This window comes from Pyxicephalus adspersus, chromosome 2 (genome assembly GCF_032062135.1).
Source record: "Pyxicephalus adspersus chromosome 2, UCB_Pads_2.0, whole genome shotgun sequence".
Taxonomy (NCBI): Eukaryota; Metazoa; Chordata; class Amphibia; order Anura; family Pyxicephalidae; genus Pyxicephalus; species Pyxicephalus adspersus.
In genome coordinates, this window is record NC_092859.1 from 25,217,124 (window position 1) to 25,233,364 (window position 16,241).

At 38.5% G+C, this 16,241-nt stretch overlaps 1 protein-coding gene across 4 annotated transcripts in view; it reads right to left on the bottom strand.

Annotated features, from left to right (window-relative positions):
* The window catches only part of IQSEC3 (IQ motif and Sec7 domain ArfGEF 3), a 67,407-nt gene that overhangs the window by 17,655 nt on the left and 33,511 nt on the right, over positions 1-16,241 (bottom strand). For all 4 annotated transcript variants that reach the window (XM_072400085.1, XM_072400086.1, XM_072400088.1 and 1 more), the window contains exons 3-4: positions 4,136-4,364; positions 1,544-2,538 (exon numbers count right to left, since the gene is read on the bottom strand). In XM_072400085.1, the coding sequence (XP_072256186.1) occupies positions 1,544-2,538; positions 4,136-4,364 (1,224 nt within the window). The remainder of the gene's footprint in view (positions 1-1,543; positions 2,539-4,135; positions 4,365-16,241) is intronic.

Genomic DNA, 16,241 nt, shown 5'->3' on the forward strand with positions numbered 1-16,241 from the left:
TGGAAAATAGGTAGTTCCAAAGTCAAAAATGTTGGTACACACTTGTTTACTTTTACCTAACTTGTACACTTACACCAAAGAACTGGGTATTTTCAGTAACCTGATAGACAGAGAGGTTCCAAACCCTTCAGATATTTGTAGTGACAATTCAATTGCATATATAATGCCATTCTAAAAACAACGTCTGAGGTCCTGCAACGTCAAGATGCTAACACAGTCAAAGAGGAAGCTAAAGAAAGGTGAAGCATCAACTAATTACTTGAATAACACATATAAAGTCGAAATTGAAGAGCTGGTCTTTCCTTTAGTTTCAAGTACTATACAATGAGTCCAGCAGGAAGGGTATAGATTTACTGATGCAGGCCACATACAACCTTCTATACACAATCCAGTATATGGGTGAATGTTTGCTGGCCTTAAAAAACTGAAAGCAACCAATACACATTCAGATTTAGAGCTAAGGCTATGGATATTCAAGCATTCATCAATTATCAACAAGCTGAGACACTGCCCCACCACCTAGCAGGCCAGTCACTGCAGCCCAGTCAATGCTTGGAACAGGGATAAGAATATGCTTAGCACCTGAATCATTGCTCGGATAAGGATTGCACGGATCACCGTGAGAAGAGGGGAATTAACTAAAAAAAAAAGTTCAGCTGCAAAATCACAGCTGCACCCATCCCATCAGTGGTTTTGCAACTAAGCTTCTGAATTAGCAGTAAGGGGTGAATCAGCAGTATATTGGCTGCTGATTCACCGCTAGTAGGAGGAAAGGTGGAAGCTGAATTATGAAGGCGACTTAAATGTTTTTGTTGTTGGGGATGAATTGCACAGTGTCTGCATCTACAAAGGTCAGTGAAAGTTTGTTTAAAAGCCCATTTACTGCTTGCTAAGAATGTGTAAGTGTTTAAATGTCCTTGCCACGGGTTTATTTTAATGTCCAGTAAGGAAAAAGACTTTGGCCAGCTAACATAAGGCACATTTATGCTAAATCCAGCCTCAGTTGCTAATGTTAAACTCAGGGCATTTAAGCCTCAGTAAAATGTTAAACCCAGGGTATTTAGGTGTCATCAGCACAGCCATATTTGTGCACCCATTCCACTCAATATTCTTTTTGAAACATTTTAGTTTTAACTACCTTTTTTTATGCAGTATGTGCAAGGTAACCCTGGAAAAAAATGTTCATGTCTCAGGGAACCCCTCTAAGATAATGTAAAATATTTAGTTACTATGACACCTCTCTGTGCCATATGACACAAATATTTCCAGTGATAATCACCAAAAAAAATCTATAATATTACTGGCCAAAAAAAAAGAGAAAAAAGTAAAAATTAAAGTGACTAATGTGAACCCTGGCCGATTAGGCTGGTCTAGACAGATTTTAAAATAGCAAAATAGGGCACAGACAGCAAAAAAAACATTCCCCAGTCTTTTCAAAATTAAAATAGGACTTTAGGATTCAATCATAGAAGCATTTAATTTCATTGTATCCATTTCTAATAAAATCTTGCCAACAGCTGTTTGGACCTTGGTCTCTGCTCACATGTTAAAGAGGTTGAGTCCAATGCGGTAGAGTCTTTTCCTCATGGTGTCCGTAGACAAAGTCGGAGAACGACAGCTGGCTGGATTTTCGCAATAATACCTAGGAAGGCTGAGGATCATGGCTTGCAAGGCCTCCTTAGAAGAGACCTCCGAAACAGATTTTGCCGAGGTAGATGTGCTACTGCTGCTCAGCTGTTCTGAAAGGTCAGCTGGTTCTGTTTCTGCCTGAACAGGCCCCACTAGCTCCTTCCCTACACCTTCTCCATTGACCTCTGGAAAAGAGTTCTGAACAAGCTGAGATTCATTTGTTGGTCTCTCCTGAGAAGGAGGCTCTGGATTGCTTTCTCCACCAGCCTGATCTTCTTCAGGTTTTGGATTTTGAGCCCCCGCAAGACAGTTTGACATAGACAGAGAAGTTGATGATGAGACAGAGATGTTGTTATTGTCTATCTGAACAGTTACATCTCTAAAAGCCATCATCAATGTACTGCTGCTCTTAGGTAATGTCCCCAACTGCCCTTCCTCGTTTTCTCGCTCTTCCAGTTTTGGCGGTTCCAGATCAGGATTCTGCTGCATAAAGGTCTCTCTGATCTGGTAAGAGCCAGCTTCCGGGAAGGCACACATAGTCTTCAAACTCCACGTGCTAAGAGCATCGTCGATAGATTTGGCCAAAGATTGTACTTGCTCAGTAAAGGAGTCTTCCAGTTCAGTTAAAGCCCCACTGATGGTGGCTGGAAGAGAAGGAGACCTTACCAAAGGAATGCCCATCAAGTTGTAGCTCTCAAGCAGAGCTTTTTCAGCAGAGGCAAAGTTATCAGGATTGTGCACTCGCACCTTCCGCAGAGAGATACGCCTGGGCAGCCGACTTTGGAGAAGTGAGTCTCGGATCTTTTCAAAGTTCTTGCTGAGTTGATACTGACGGAAAGCAGTCTGGATAGTGCATGCAGCTCTTCGTGAAACCAGATGACCCCCATATTTGTGCTCCAGCATTTCAATCTGCAACAAAGAAAAACAATTTAAAACTTAAAGTGGAACTAATGTCAATTTTCAGCACGTTGGATAGCAGGTGGTAAAATTAAGAAACCGTGCCTGGTTTTTATAGCTGCCAGTAAGGTTTATCTTCACTTCCCAGTTCTGAGACACCACAAACAACATTTTAATATTTTTCCTGTTGGATGGGCTTACCTTCACTTCCTGTCTTAACAGAAAATGTGGGAATTCCCACAGAGAAGCAGATGGCAAGAAGAATTTGATGAAGGCTCAAACCTTTCATGTACTATATAAAATAGTGTGTTTTAATTTGAGCTGGAGCTTTTCAGCTCCATTTAATTCTGATATGAGAATGTGAATGTATAATTATAAGAAAGCATTCTCATTGTGCACAGTGCATGTGTTTTAGCATTATGAATATTACATTTATAATGCAGTAAAACATAAAACATCATTTCAGTCACTTTCTAACAAACATGAAATATAACAGCCGGCTTTGCACTGCTGTCTTTAGAAGTGGTGGATTAAAAACACTTTGAGTGATTATCAAGCTGGCTGAAAGTTCATGGGGGGGAGAAATTAATCTTCTTTCAGAGAGCATGATCTGTAATGCTGCAAAGACGCAAGGAGATACAAATCACATTTCCCAAAATGGCTCAGAGAGTTCAACGTTTCTTTTTTGCCATTGGGTTTTTCAAAATTATATTATTTGAAAAGAAAAAGCAGAGAAGGTGAGGTGACTGTATGCGGACATGTCTTTGAATCATAGGCAGATATAATAGAGGTCCTCTCTGAGACTGGCTGCTGGCGTCTTATCTCACTCCAAACTACCATAGATCCATAGGGGAAATGGTTAGTCCAATCCACCACTGACACCAACAAATTAATATTTTCTATTCAACTGGGACACATTGAGAAGAATTAGGAGACAGTTAAAAATCCATTGTTATGTTGAAATTCATGCTGCTGTCTGCTATTGTTTCTCCAATTTTGTGATCTCAAAAACCCCTGAGGAAGCCTTGCTGGCGAAATGGGTCGGGACTTGACACGCATAATCACAAGTTGCTTTTTATGTCTACAACTAATATTTTTATTAGGATAATTGAACATGTAACCTGAAAATTAGGCACTATGATGTATAACCCAGATCTGTAGCATAGAAGGTCTATGTTGTATCTAGGGCTAAAGTATATGTTAATAAACCATTATTGTTTTCGCATTATACAACCAAAAAGCTTGTCTTTTCTTTTCTTTCTTTACTTATATACATTATGACTACAGGCATGGTATTGTATATGCGTATAGAATCCTATATAAAAAAATTGACATCCCCAGGGTAAATTACAATTTTGTTACACATCATGAACGTGTTTATGTAAACATCTAAAATCATTGAAAAATGTGGGGTCATTTTCTGGCACATGAACAGACCTGGGATAGTTCAAAGTTCTCAACCATACCCACTAAATCCAATGCATTTTGTCAAAATGGCAAATTTGGTAAAAAATGAGTTGCTGAAATTATAGGGAATTGACAACCATATACCTGCAATATTAAAGAACATTAAACCTTAGAGGTGTGTCCATCCACCAGAACCTCTCACCTGTTTGTTCTTAAGATCTAAGGACAGCTCATAGTCGTTGTTATTCCCATGGGAACAAGTAGCAGTATTCTTTCCTTTTGGCATTCTCGCTGGGGAGCCAGTATGGTGCAGACTGGCCTTGGTCTTCACTTCCTCGTCCCCAGGCTGTTTCAATGTGGTGCCACTTGCCTGGCTGTCTTCTCGCACATCCCAGGCTTCACACAGCATCTTCTTACCACAGGTCTCATCACTGCACAAAGAAAAAGTAAGATTTTATTTTTGTTGTAGTTTATTTTCAATGTCTATTTTGAGATGCCCCTTAAAAAGTACTATTACGTTTTTGTTTATATATTTTGCTGACACTTGTTTATGATCATATATATTTTGCAGCTAGCTCAGCACAGTCTTGTGGGTAGGGGAATAGCATCTTAGATGAAGGACTTATTTACAGTACATAGTTGTAGTCACTTACATTAAACTGGACTTTTTTCAGATGGATCAAGCGATTATATTGAGCATTGGGAGTATAAGCCAGTCACATTCCTTTATTCAATCGCCATGGGGTGTGCCAAATCAGACTTTACCGTTTGTGAACCAAATTCAACTTATTCTCTATTTCAGAAACTATCACATTTCTTAAGTCAGTCAACTGGTAACTGAGTCACCTTTACGTGTTAAAATCTCTTTTTATTACCACTTGTACCCCCATGGCATAGGGGGTAAAGGAATATCTTCCAACGGGAACACTTGTCTTAGTCAACTGTCTTAGAAGTGATTTTCCCTAGATTTTGGGATTTCCTCCCTTCGTTCTGTTTCTAGAAGTGGAAGTTAAATTTTCTGTGACAAATCAGAGCAAAAAGGAAAAAAAAACCCTGCGATGGGTCCTAAAAATTACTCACTGCATCCAAAACTAGTAAGATTTGTTTGGGGTTTACATACTCTACAAACTTTAAGATTACTCTACAAATGAACCCCATACTCTAACAGTTCGCTTAAACTTCTCCCTAAAATACATTGAAACTCAAAATGTTTTGTTGAGTCAAGTGGGAAGGGTTAAACGCCTGAAAGTTGTTTTGCCATCTGTGTAAAACTTCACAACAATGCCTATTTACTTCCATACCCTTACTTAGCTGTCAATGGAACAGACATCTCCATTGGAAGATTTATCCTCTATTACTGAAGGTGAAATAGCAGGGACATACACAACAATAAAACAAAGACATCAACCAGCACAGGGAAGCTGACACTGAACTATCCACAATAAAATACTTGTGCTGAATAAAAATAATGTATAATCTAAGCATAAGGGCGCATGCTTTGAATTTGTAGCACAGACATTCCTCATCTATTCAATAACTTACCACGTGGGCAGGTGGGATCAATTGGTGCAGAAAGGGTAAGTTGCATTGCATTGTGGGAAATGTGAAATGCATTTGTACTCCTGTTGATGGATTGTCATATTTCATTTAATGGAATGCACATTTTTTAAATGAAGCCCTGCTTTATAGTATACTTTAAACAAAAAAGAGAAATATGGGGACTGACACTGCTGGCCTTCTGAAAATTCCTGGCTTATGTGCTCATCTACTGACTTTCATTGATGTCATTGATTTCAGAATGTATCCCTACCTTTTATCATTGAAGAACTATCTTTGATTTCAAGTCAAGTGAGCTTGCCTAGGTTGAGATGATTTCATGCCAAACTAAACACAAAAATGTTATATAATATATTAGATTATAAGCCTCTTTGATGTAAAGCTAGTAACAAGACCATGTAATGGGTAGGCGCTATATAGGTATAAATTAATATTAACTGGACTGTGTAGCCAGGGCCAGATTTCTGAAAACGCCACCCAGGAATTGGCCTAGGGTCTACTCACACCTTACAACTGCATGATTTTGGCAGGTAGAGACCATCTCTGTCAGCTGGGAACTTCTCTACCTTGCAGAATGATTCAGCTGGAAGATCTGTGGCACAGGGAGACTTTTAGTTGCATGTCACCAGATGATTACTGGAAAGCGAGGTGATTTTCTCTCTATCACTACCAACTCTCCCAGTCCAGTCTTGGAATCCAGCAATTCTGCCCAGCCAGTGAGCCTTGGTTCTTAAAGAACCATTGCCTGCACATTTGACAGCGGGGAGCTGTCCGCAGCACTGAACCACTCACTGCCACCCTGATTTATTCTCTGTGGAGCTGCGTCCAGGATAAGCTATATATAGGTCCGCCATGGCATGAGGAATCGGTAACTGCACTGCAACCAGTCAGTCTGAACATAGCCTTTATAGTCTTCTTTCAAGGCAGTTGGGAGGGAGGAGGAGGCACAAGGTAGCTGGCCTAGGGGAGAAAAAACTACAACGCCAGTCTTTTGTGCGGGAGGGTCATTAAATGCGGGTCAGAGAGCAATAATGAAAATATACATATTAAATCAATAACATGTTCCTCCACATAGACATTTGTCTATGTGGAGGAAGGTGATATATAATTACCCCATCATATATAAGAAAATATACAATCACCCCATTATAACAAGAGGGTTTCAGGTTTCATGCCCCCCACAACAAACCCCCCATTCTTTCTTGAGCACAGGATGTAGGGAAACAGGTCTTTCTCCTACAATACTGCTGAACATTGGTGCTTCATAGCCTGCCCCCATTCCCAATGTTAAAAGCATGTCTGGTAAAGAATTCTTGGCCACCCAGGCTGCTCATCTAAAATAGGGTCCACAGGAAACTTAAAAGGTAATATTGGGCAGGACCTAAGTTTAGGGTATGGCAGAGGCAGTTGGGTTTAGGCACCAGAATTTCTAGTGTATAACCCCTTGGATGGAGAGGAGTTAAGGTGGCAGAATATTTTTAGAAGAGCCAGAGACTTGAATAATCTGATTAAATTTGTGCCATGCCCTCCGTACAGGGCGATGAGCCTGAATATTTTATATCTAATAATAAAGCTGCCATCTGGAATTTCATAATACATGTGTACACAGCCCTGCCTCTCCAGGCTTCAGAAAAAAGAGGGCTCGTAGTCTAATTTTAATGTGCAAACTGGCTGACAAAATGCAGCCCCCAGCCTTGAATGGAAGTCACATAGGGAGGTCAAAGACACATTATCGAAAATAATTAAAGCGATAATCACATGGCGAGACACAGGGTAGACTTCCGCTCATAGGAAAATGGGCAGACAATCATTGCCTTAAGGGACACTATGATCCAACTATTAGCTGCTTGTCTGTTTATATTACAATGTCTACTTAATGGTATATGGTACATAAAGCACAATTCCTCTTAGGCCCTGATCTTTTCTTAAATTCATCTGTTCACCTGGAACACATTATCAATTCAGTGCTGCCATAATACAATATATTAAAGGATATCTGAACCCTGTAACACATTTTTATATATTTCACCTAACTAATCCTTAACTGTGGTGAATGCATTTGTTTTCTGTTTTAGGCTGCAGTACACAAAACACCTGTTGATACTGATACAGATCCAATATCCATGTATCTTCCCTACACTGAACTAAATTCCTACAAAAGTTCCCCTTTAAAAATGAGTAGGAGTTACGTCATCTAATCCTGGCCAGTCAAGATGGCCAAGGAAACAACATCCGGAAGAGGAATGCAAATGGCAGCACCCAAGAGGGAGTGATGACAGGTGAGTGTAAAACTAATTTTTGATAAGGTACAGGTACGTTTATTTTATTGCAGAAAGGACATCACCTGTCCCTTCTGTTAATTTTAACCTTCCTGGCGGCATTTTTTTATTTTGATGGTTTAATTCTACTTTAATATTATCAATATCCTAACCCTTCCTCCTGTGTAATTGAGATGAGGACAGAAGAGGAGGTTTGCAGTTAAATCAGTAGGGCAGTATAGGGTGACGAAGCTTTATACAATGTGTGAGTGAATGTTATAACCCAGTACAGGTAGTGTGTTACCGACAGAATCACCAGGTGAAAATAAAGAAAAAGTGCTTAAAAAGACTAAAAAACAACATTTTGTTTTTGGTTTTAGATATATAGTAAGACTTCCTTTCTGCTTAGGTAATCAGATAAGTCATTCAGATACCTTGGAATGGTGGAGTGAGAAAAGGAATTACATTTGAAGAAGATGAACACTGCCCTCATTAAAGTGGAACTAAATCCTGGTATACTAATGTGTTGCCTTTCCATTGCAGGCATAACCATCTTCTTCCTTCTTCATTTCCTTTTCTGGGATGACGTAACTTCCACGCTGGTATGAGTTTATTCAGCCGAATATCCTGGCAAGCAACATTGAGCTACATTTTTAAAGATCCGTTTTAATGTATTACAGTAAACTAAAAAGTTTGCAAGACCTGAGAAGGGGAGAAAATGAAATAGACCCCACTGAACCATGTAAACGACTGAAAGACGTTTGAAAAAGTAAAAAAATAAGGATATATAAAAAGCAAGTAATAATGCTGGGAGATGGGATGTGTTGCAAGAGAGGTCAATTTTGGACCCAGGGTTGACCTTTAACCAAATACGTTTCTGTGCAAAGTTCTGTAATGTCAAAAAGTCTGATCATTTCTTTTACCTATTTACTGCTTTCAAATAAATTATACTTATTAAACGCACTAGCAAGTCGCACCCAGAGACATTTCTCTGATTTAACTGCATCATTGTAACCCATGTCTGTACTCTCTAAAGTCTGACAATGCAACTGTAACATTGAGCAATGCTTTTTGCACATTTCACTACAGCCAAAGCAGAAGAAGTACAACCCCAGGACAAAATTATGGAATCATTACTTTTGAAAGATACCACGTGGTAATTTGTATTTCTAAAACAAATCCCTGCACAAGTCTAAATAGGCCAATTAGTCTGCAGATAAATACAACAGAGTGTTTGCAACAAACAGAGTGTTTGCAGACTTTAATAAGCTGCTTCACCTGGCTGATTGACTGAAAATATGGCCCCAACAAGAGAGCTGTCAGTTAAAACAATTGAAAGGTTTATAAAACTCCTTTAAGTATGTATTTAACAATGGAGTGTGGCAAAAGATGGCAAAAGATTTAAATAAAGTGCAAACAAAATGGGAACGTCGGAAAAGGTAAATAAACAGGTAGAACAAGGAAGATGTCAAAGGATCCAGATAAAAAACTCAAAGCAATATGCGACATACAGAAATTTACATACAGGAAAATCAAGCGTAAATCATGTTTAACACAGAAGATAATAAGGTTTCTGTGGGAGAAAATAAGCAGTCATGGATTGTGAATGATTAGATGAAGGTAATATTCTGTGATGAATCACAAACCTGCATAGGTTAGGGAGATGATGCTGGAACGTTTGATGCCAATTCAATGCAACATGTAAAGGTGACTGCCTGAGGAAATCAAGCAATACTCATTGATGGCATTGAGTTGCATGTCAGATAGACTAGGGGAGATGACAATCATTACCTGTACAGTAAATGCAAAGGTTACAAGGTTGAACACTTTACATCTCGCAGATATGGTGATGATGAACTATTTTTTGGGATGATAACGCATCTTGCTACAGAGCAGAAAGTATTATAGATTTTCTTCAGGAAAAGTATGTCAACTCATGGCCAGTAAACAGTCTGAATCTCAATCAGATTAAAAGTTTTTGGTGGCGATTGAAAAAAAAAAAGGTCTATGACAAGGCTCCACTCTGCAAAGCTGGTTATACAAAGAAAGTTGGGACCTAATTAAGGAAGATTTTGTTTTTTCTTGAAAAAGTCCATGCAACCAAAAATTCAAGCTGTCATAAAAGCCAGTGGAGCTGCAACAAAGTCCTTAGTGGATTTACAAACAGTGGATGTAAAAACAGCTGAATGAACATCTTCCAAGAGTAGTGATGCCATCATTTTTGCCTTGTATTGTACAGATACTGCACGCATGGCCACACATCCACAGATAGTTCATATTTACCAGTCTACAGGATGTGCATGGTACAGAGACAAATGTATTTTTATAGTTGTATAAAGAGTGTATTTATAAAGCACTGGATCTGACATTCATCAAATATTCTCTGGTGATGAACCCGCCAGTTCCATGTGTTTTCAAAGGCAGTGATTGATTCTCCACCAGAGAATGTTTGGTGAATATCAATTTAACTGCTTTAACACTAGAGCAAAATGTTTTCTTTTAGGTAGTTCAGTTCAACATCAAGCTTTAGGAGTGGTGTATTAGATAAAAGGGTTAAAACGTGAGTTTGTCCTGAGCCTGGCACACAAGTCAGCCTGGCGCTCTGTGCATGGCACAGCAGCTGGCAGGCTGCATTAGTGTTACATCTCTGTGCCTTAGGACACTGGCAGGGTGGAAGGGGGAGGGGAATTTAAACGGAAGCTCTGAAATCTTTGCTTTCTTGTGCCCAGGGGCAGATCAGGATGGGTAGGATTTGCTGACAGGGCATTGAGGCGGAAGATGGAACACTATACAGAGAGGCCAGGATACAGAGCAGAACTGGAAACACAGAAAACTGCACAACTTTTATACAAAAACCTACAATTCTCTGTATACCTTCTTGTATGTATAGATATGGCGCAATTGCTCTTGACTTGTCCGGTGTGCTGGGTGTAGTTCTCTGTTTCTGTTCTTACTTTGTATATATTTATTTTACACTGTAGCACTTGTGTTTTCCTGTATGCTGATTCTAATTATCCAGATGTTCTTATTCTGTATGTATGGACTCTGCACAGTACCAATTATCCCATCTGCTGCTTGTAATTACCGGTATCTGTTCTTATTTTGTGTATATGGACTCTGTAGAATACCACTTTTCTCCTCGTGTACTATGGGTTTAATTAATAATATCTGTTTTTATTCTGTATCTATAAACTCTGCAGAATACCACTTCTCGTGTAAACTCTGTACAGTACCATTTCTCTTGTCCGGTATGCTGGGTGTAATTCTCGGTATCTGTTCTTATTCTGTAGGTATAGACTCTGCACAGTACAACTTCTCGTCATGTACTCAGAGTTTTATTCTCTGTATATGTTCTTATTCTGTATATATCAACTTTTACCATACACCCATGGTGTAATTCTCGGTATTTGTTCTTATTCTGTATGTCTCTTTTCTGCACAGCAACTTTTCTTTTTCTAGAGTAGTCATTATCTGTCTTTATTCAGTATGCATGGACCCTATGAGTGTTGGACTAGGCACCTGGAGAAGTGAGAAGAAGCTGCCACAAAAAGGCACATTTTCTGGCACATTTTTGTAAGGCAGCAAAGGCCCGGGACCATCAGAGGGCCAGATGGTTGCCCCTGTACAGTGTGACTTTTGTTTCTTTTTTGGCTTACTTTACACTATTGTGCTGCATTTTCATGTGTGCTGCTTTTTTAGCATTTTAATGTGTTTTCAGCAGCAGACATCAATGCATGTAGAGCTGTTCTGCAATGCTTAGGAAGGTATGTTGGGATCCCATTTAGGGACACATTTTAACAATCTGAACAAAGCAGTTCTTGCTACACAGTAGTGTGAATGGGACCTAATGTCTGTATAAATTTTCTGGTCTTGAACAATTGCAATTCTGATATATTTTTCACTCATACTTACTGATATCTGTATGTTACAACTGATTATATTCTATAGACATCATTCTTTGAATTATTATTTATTGAAAGCTGCAATATGCTAAATCATGGGTGGCTCTATCCAGAGCTTTGAAGCATCACACGATTCAGTGGAGACAATCATTCCTGCTTTTTTCTCCCCCACCTCCCCCTCTTCTATAGAAAACTCCAATTCCGCCAGAACATTAGCGTTCTCCTGGAGGATCTATGTACATATTGATTAAATTTAGTTCTTATACCCTGAACAATACTGTACTCCTAAATTTACTTATCAAAATCTACAAAAGTATACAATCAGTACACTGATCCATATACACAACGAAGCACTTGGAGGTCACAAAACACACAAATCATCATTCAACATGAGTTTATTTATATATACAGTGAAGATATGTATGTATACAGGAAGGACAAGAACACATGTATGTGCAGAGAGACATAAATGCAAAGACAGTGGGAACTAGAACATCAAAAATAATGCAAACAAAAGACAAATGTATGACAATATTACAATACAGAATATACATGCTTACATAAGATAAACCCCCTTACACATAAGCGAATGCCTTACTAGTGTCCTGTATTAAAATGCATTTTAAGTGAATGCCTGTTCTTTGCAATGCAGTTGGTTCACATCTACAGATAAATGTTCTTTAAAGGGGGAAATGTATAGGGTCCATTTCACACCACACACTGCAAAGGATGCACAGACATGTGAATGGATTCATAAAGGAGTAACAGAGGAATGGTAAATAGAAACAGTATTAATATCAAGTTTTTAGAGCAGTTAGTGGACTAATTCATGAACTGAAATACATATAAGAGAGATAGATAGACGCATGAAGGCATTGAGGGGTTTATTACAGGGAGAGAGATAAAAGAAAGAATAAACTGATACAGAGGGGTGGGTGAATGATAACTGGATGGATGGATAGATAGATAGATAGATAGATAGATAGATAGATAGATAGATAGATAGATAGATAGATACAGAAATTGAATAAATATTGAATATTGAAACAAAGAGATACCTTTGACACATAAAGAGGTGAACTGATGAAGGAAGAGAGAATGGATACTGAATAGATGGCTGGAAAATGGGTGGAGAAAGGGAGAAGAGGAGGGAAAGTCAGATAAAAGAATGGATAGACAAAAGAATGAATATAAGAATGAATGGATGGGGGTTTAAGGAAAAAAGATGAATTATTACACAGAAAATTCCATACACACAAAATGGTAAAGTAAATATTTAATTTTATTGCATACATATATAGATACACTTAATATTACCCATGCAATTCGTTATATACAATCTATGTATATAGAGAATCTGGATTTAATGAATAATTCATAATAATACATATGATCACAATGTTCCTACATGCAGATACATAAGATAATTAAAATTACATCTCAGATGGGAGATGTCATGCAGAGCTCAGATTTTGTTTATTGGATGATGGCAGCAATGTCAAATTATAACCAGATTTCATATTCAGTGTAAAAAACTGATACGTTCAATGTGCATAATCTGAGCTTCCAAGACATGCTGAGACCTGTAGTCCCTCCGCAAGATGACCCAGCAGGGCTTAAGCAGAAATCAATGACCTTTTTTAAACAAATTGAGTGTCTAGTTTCAGCTGAGTGTTGCTAGTTTCATGATTACATTTAAAACTTAGATGACTGATACATTAGCTGTGTTTGCAGATGAAACTAGAGAAAAATGTCCTAATTATCTTTCAAGCTGAGCTATGTTAGAATGACACTGACATGCAGACTGCAGTGGTTTCACTACCCTTTCTGACCAGCAGGTGGAGACTGTGAATCCTCTTTCTGCAGCACATTTTAATTGAGGCTATGCTAGTGAAAGTATAGCTAGCTCCTATATACAAGGCATGACAATCTGTATTGGTTGGATAGCATACATTGCATATAATGTATGGCTAGAGTTTGGCATATGGTTCCTGTCAGTTCCTATATTGCATTGGATACCCCAATACCAAAAGGAAAATTCCTTAGGTCTTGTGTACTTAGCACCAACAGCTGCTACAATAACACCTAATACAGTGTTGAAAAAAAAAAGGACTTGCCATTTAGTTATTAAAACAATTAAAACATATCTCAAGCCAAACATTTCTATTTATTTTGGATAAAGAAGAGAATGGTTACAATCTATGTTTTTCCCGTTTGGGAGAATTCTGTTATTCTTATGATTTAGGTTAGGTTTTTCTCTGATGTCACCATATCCCCACTGAAAGATTTTCCTTCTATTCCTGTTCTGTTGACAATTCCTAGACTTGTTCTTAGTTTCATTCTAAATTAATTTAATCACAAGGACAAATATAGAGGCAATACAAATGGCACAGAGAAAAACCCTCACATAGGTAATCCTTCCCTCTATCAAAATAATACAAAGTTTTGAGTTTAGATACACCAACGCAAAGTGGGTAAGTGAGATAGGTCCTTTACATGACACTTCTGCCAACAAGGAAGGAGTACTTAGAAGAGTTATGGCTTAGGCTTCCTCCAGTCCAGTGTGCCTACTGCCAAAATGCCCATCGATTTTACCAGGGGATATAGCAGTGGAACCAAAAAACAGGAAGAGGAGGTTAGGTTGAAGAATGTGAAGTTAAATGTAACTGGATCAAGTGATATATCTTTCCAACAAATTCCTTTTTTGCCTGTAAGTGGACTCCAGTCAAACCACTAAACATATAGGTAGTCCTAGGTTGATGATTCTACCTTTTCCCAGTATACATACTACTGTGCAAGAGCCTGGCACAAAAACAAGTTTAGATATTTGCACCCGCTGCATTTAAAATTTTAAAAACACAGCAGCAATTAATTGGTGTGTTGTTGTATGTCCTTGGAGGTGATATTGGAGCTGCCATTACTCACTTGTATTTATATAGGAGCAGTGGCAGGCATAGCCAGCAGTGGGTACTTGTGCAGAACTGATTTGGGCCCCCCTTCTCCTAGAACTGACTTGTTACAGGGCCCTAATACAGCAGCACACTCTGCACCTGCCTGTAAAGGACAAGGCTCCAGGGCTCTCACTGCTAAATTTCTGGATAAGTGATCTTTAGATGATGCACAAGCTAAAGCATAAAGTGACCCTGTCATTTTCAAACCCAGTTCAAAATAGCTAAGAAGCAAATGGATTCATACTTTTCCAGCTGATCCATTCAGAAAAAGTCCCTGTTTGAAGTCTAGGGGAAACTGACAGAATGTAGGTCTACTGAACTATTTACTGAATTCTTCCCTTGACCTTCACTTCATTACCAAGTCATGTAAGAGTGGAGGACGGAGGGAGGAATTAGCAGTATAAATCATCCATGGTAGCCTTCATGTTACTACCAAACTATCAATTTCCCCTTTAGATGGAGTGCCATTCTGGTGACATAGAACATAAAAGTATTCATGCTCTTATCAAATTGTGATAGATAATAAAAAGGTCATTTGACAATTTCTTTCTGGAACATACAACAACACACCTATCAATAAATAGGTCGCATAAAATAATAAATAGGACAATGCTTATATTCCCTACCCTTCCAAAACAACAGGTGCCGTTTAATCTATATCTATTACAGCGCACAAGGTAATACACACAGCAGTGAATATTACATTTTAATGCAACCTGAGTGATTATTAACCTGAGATTTCCCACAGAGACCCCTTTCCTCTTCCTGGTCCCTGAATGATATTTCATCTCCCACTGCTATGTGTGTTATCATGAGCCATTGTAGTTTTATTGACAATCAGCTTAACCCACTTTGGTTTTCTTCATTGTTATTAAAATTTCAGTCTTGGGGGAATAGTGTTGGCATAAACCCTCTCATAGATGTGAGATTTGACTAGGCATGGGGGCCACTCCGCATCTGCAGTCTTCTATGTAATGTTAAAGTCTTCTGTAAGGAGAGTGAAACCCACCTAATGGGAGGGCCTGGGGACTCTCCTGAAACTTTTTTACCATGCCCAAGGAGATTTAGCAATATGTTGAGTGAGTCAACCCAACAACACCCATTGAAATTTTAGTCTTAGGTGGGCAGATATATATTTAACTGTGCCTGTACACACAGCAGCTGAGATGAATAAATTTATGCAGCCTTATACCTAAAGTCATTTTCATCATAAAGGGTTTGTAAAATGAACAGTAACAGAAGGACTTAATTATTTACCTATTCTGGAGAAACTGCTGGATTCCCTTCAGTGCTCCTTACACAACTAAAACTTTGTGTATTTGGTCACGTAATCTCTACTAAAGATATACATACCAGTTTAAACAGATTAATCCTTCCCTTTATAGTGGCAAATATGTGACCAAAGAAATAGTGAGCAGCACTGGAGGGAGCCTGGGATAGTATGTTCTCCAATATAGGTATTTCAACCAACCTATATTATTCTTTATGTATCCATACCATAGCTTTTTATTGAAATCTAATTATTAATCTGCTTTGTAAGTGTTGATAACCTGAATCTCTTTGCTATGACTAATAACCAGAATATAAAGTAAACTTTTCCTGAGATTAACATGGAGGCAACTATTGCAGTGGAACAAAAG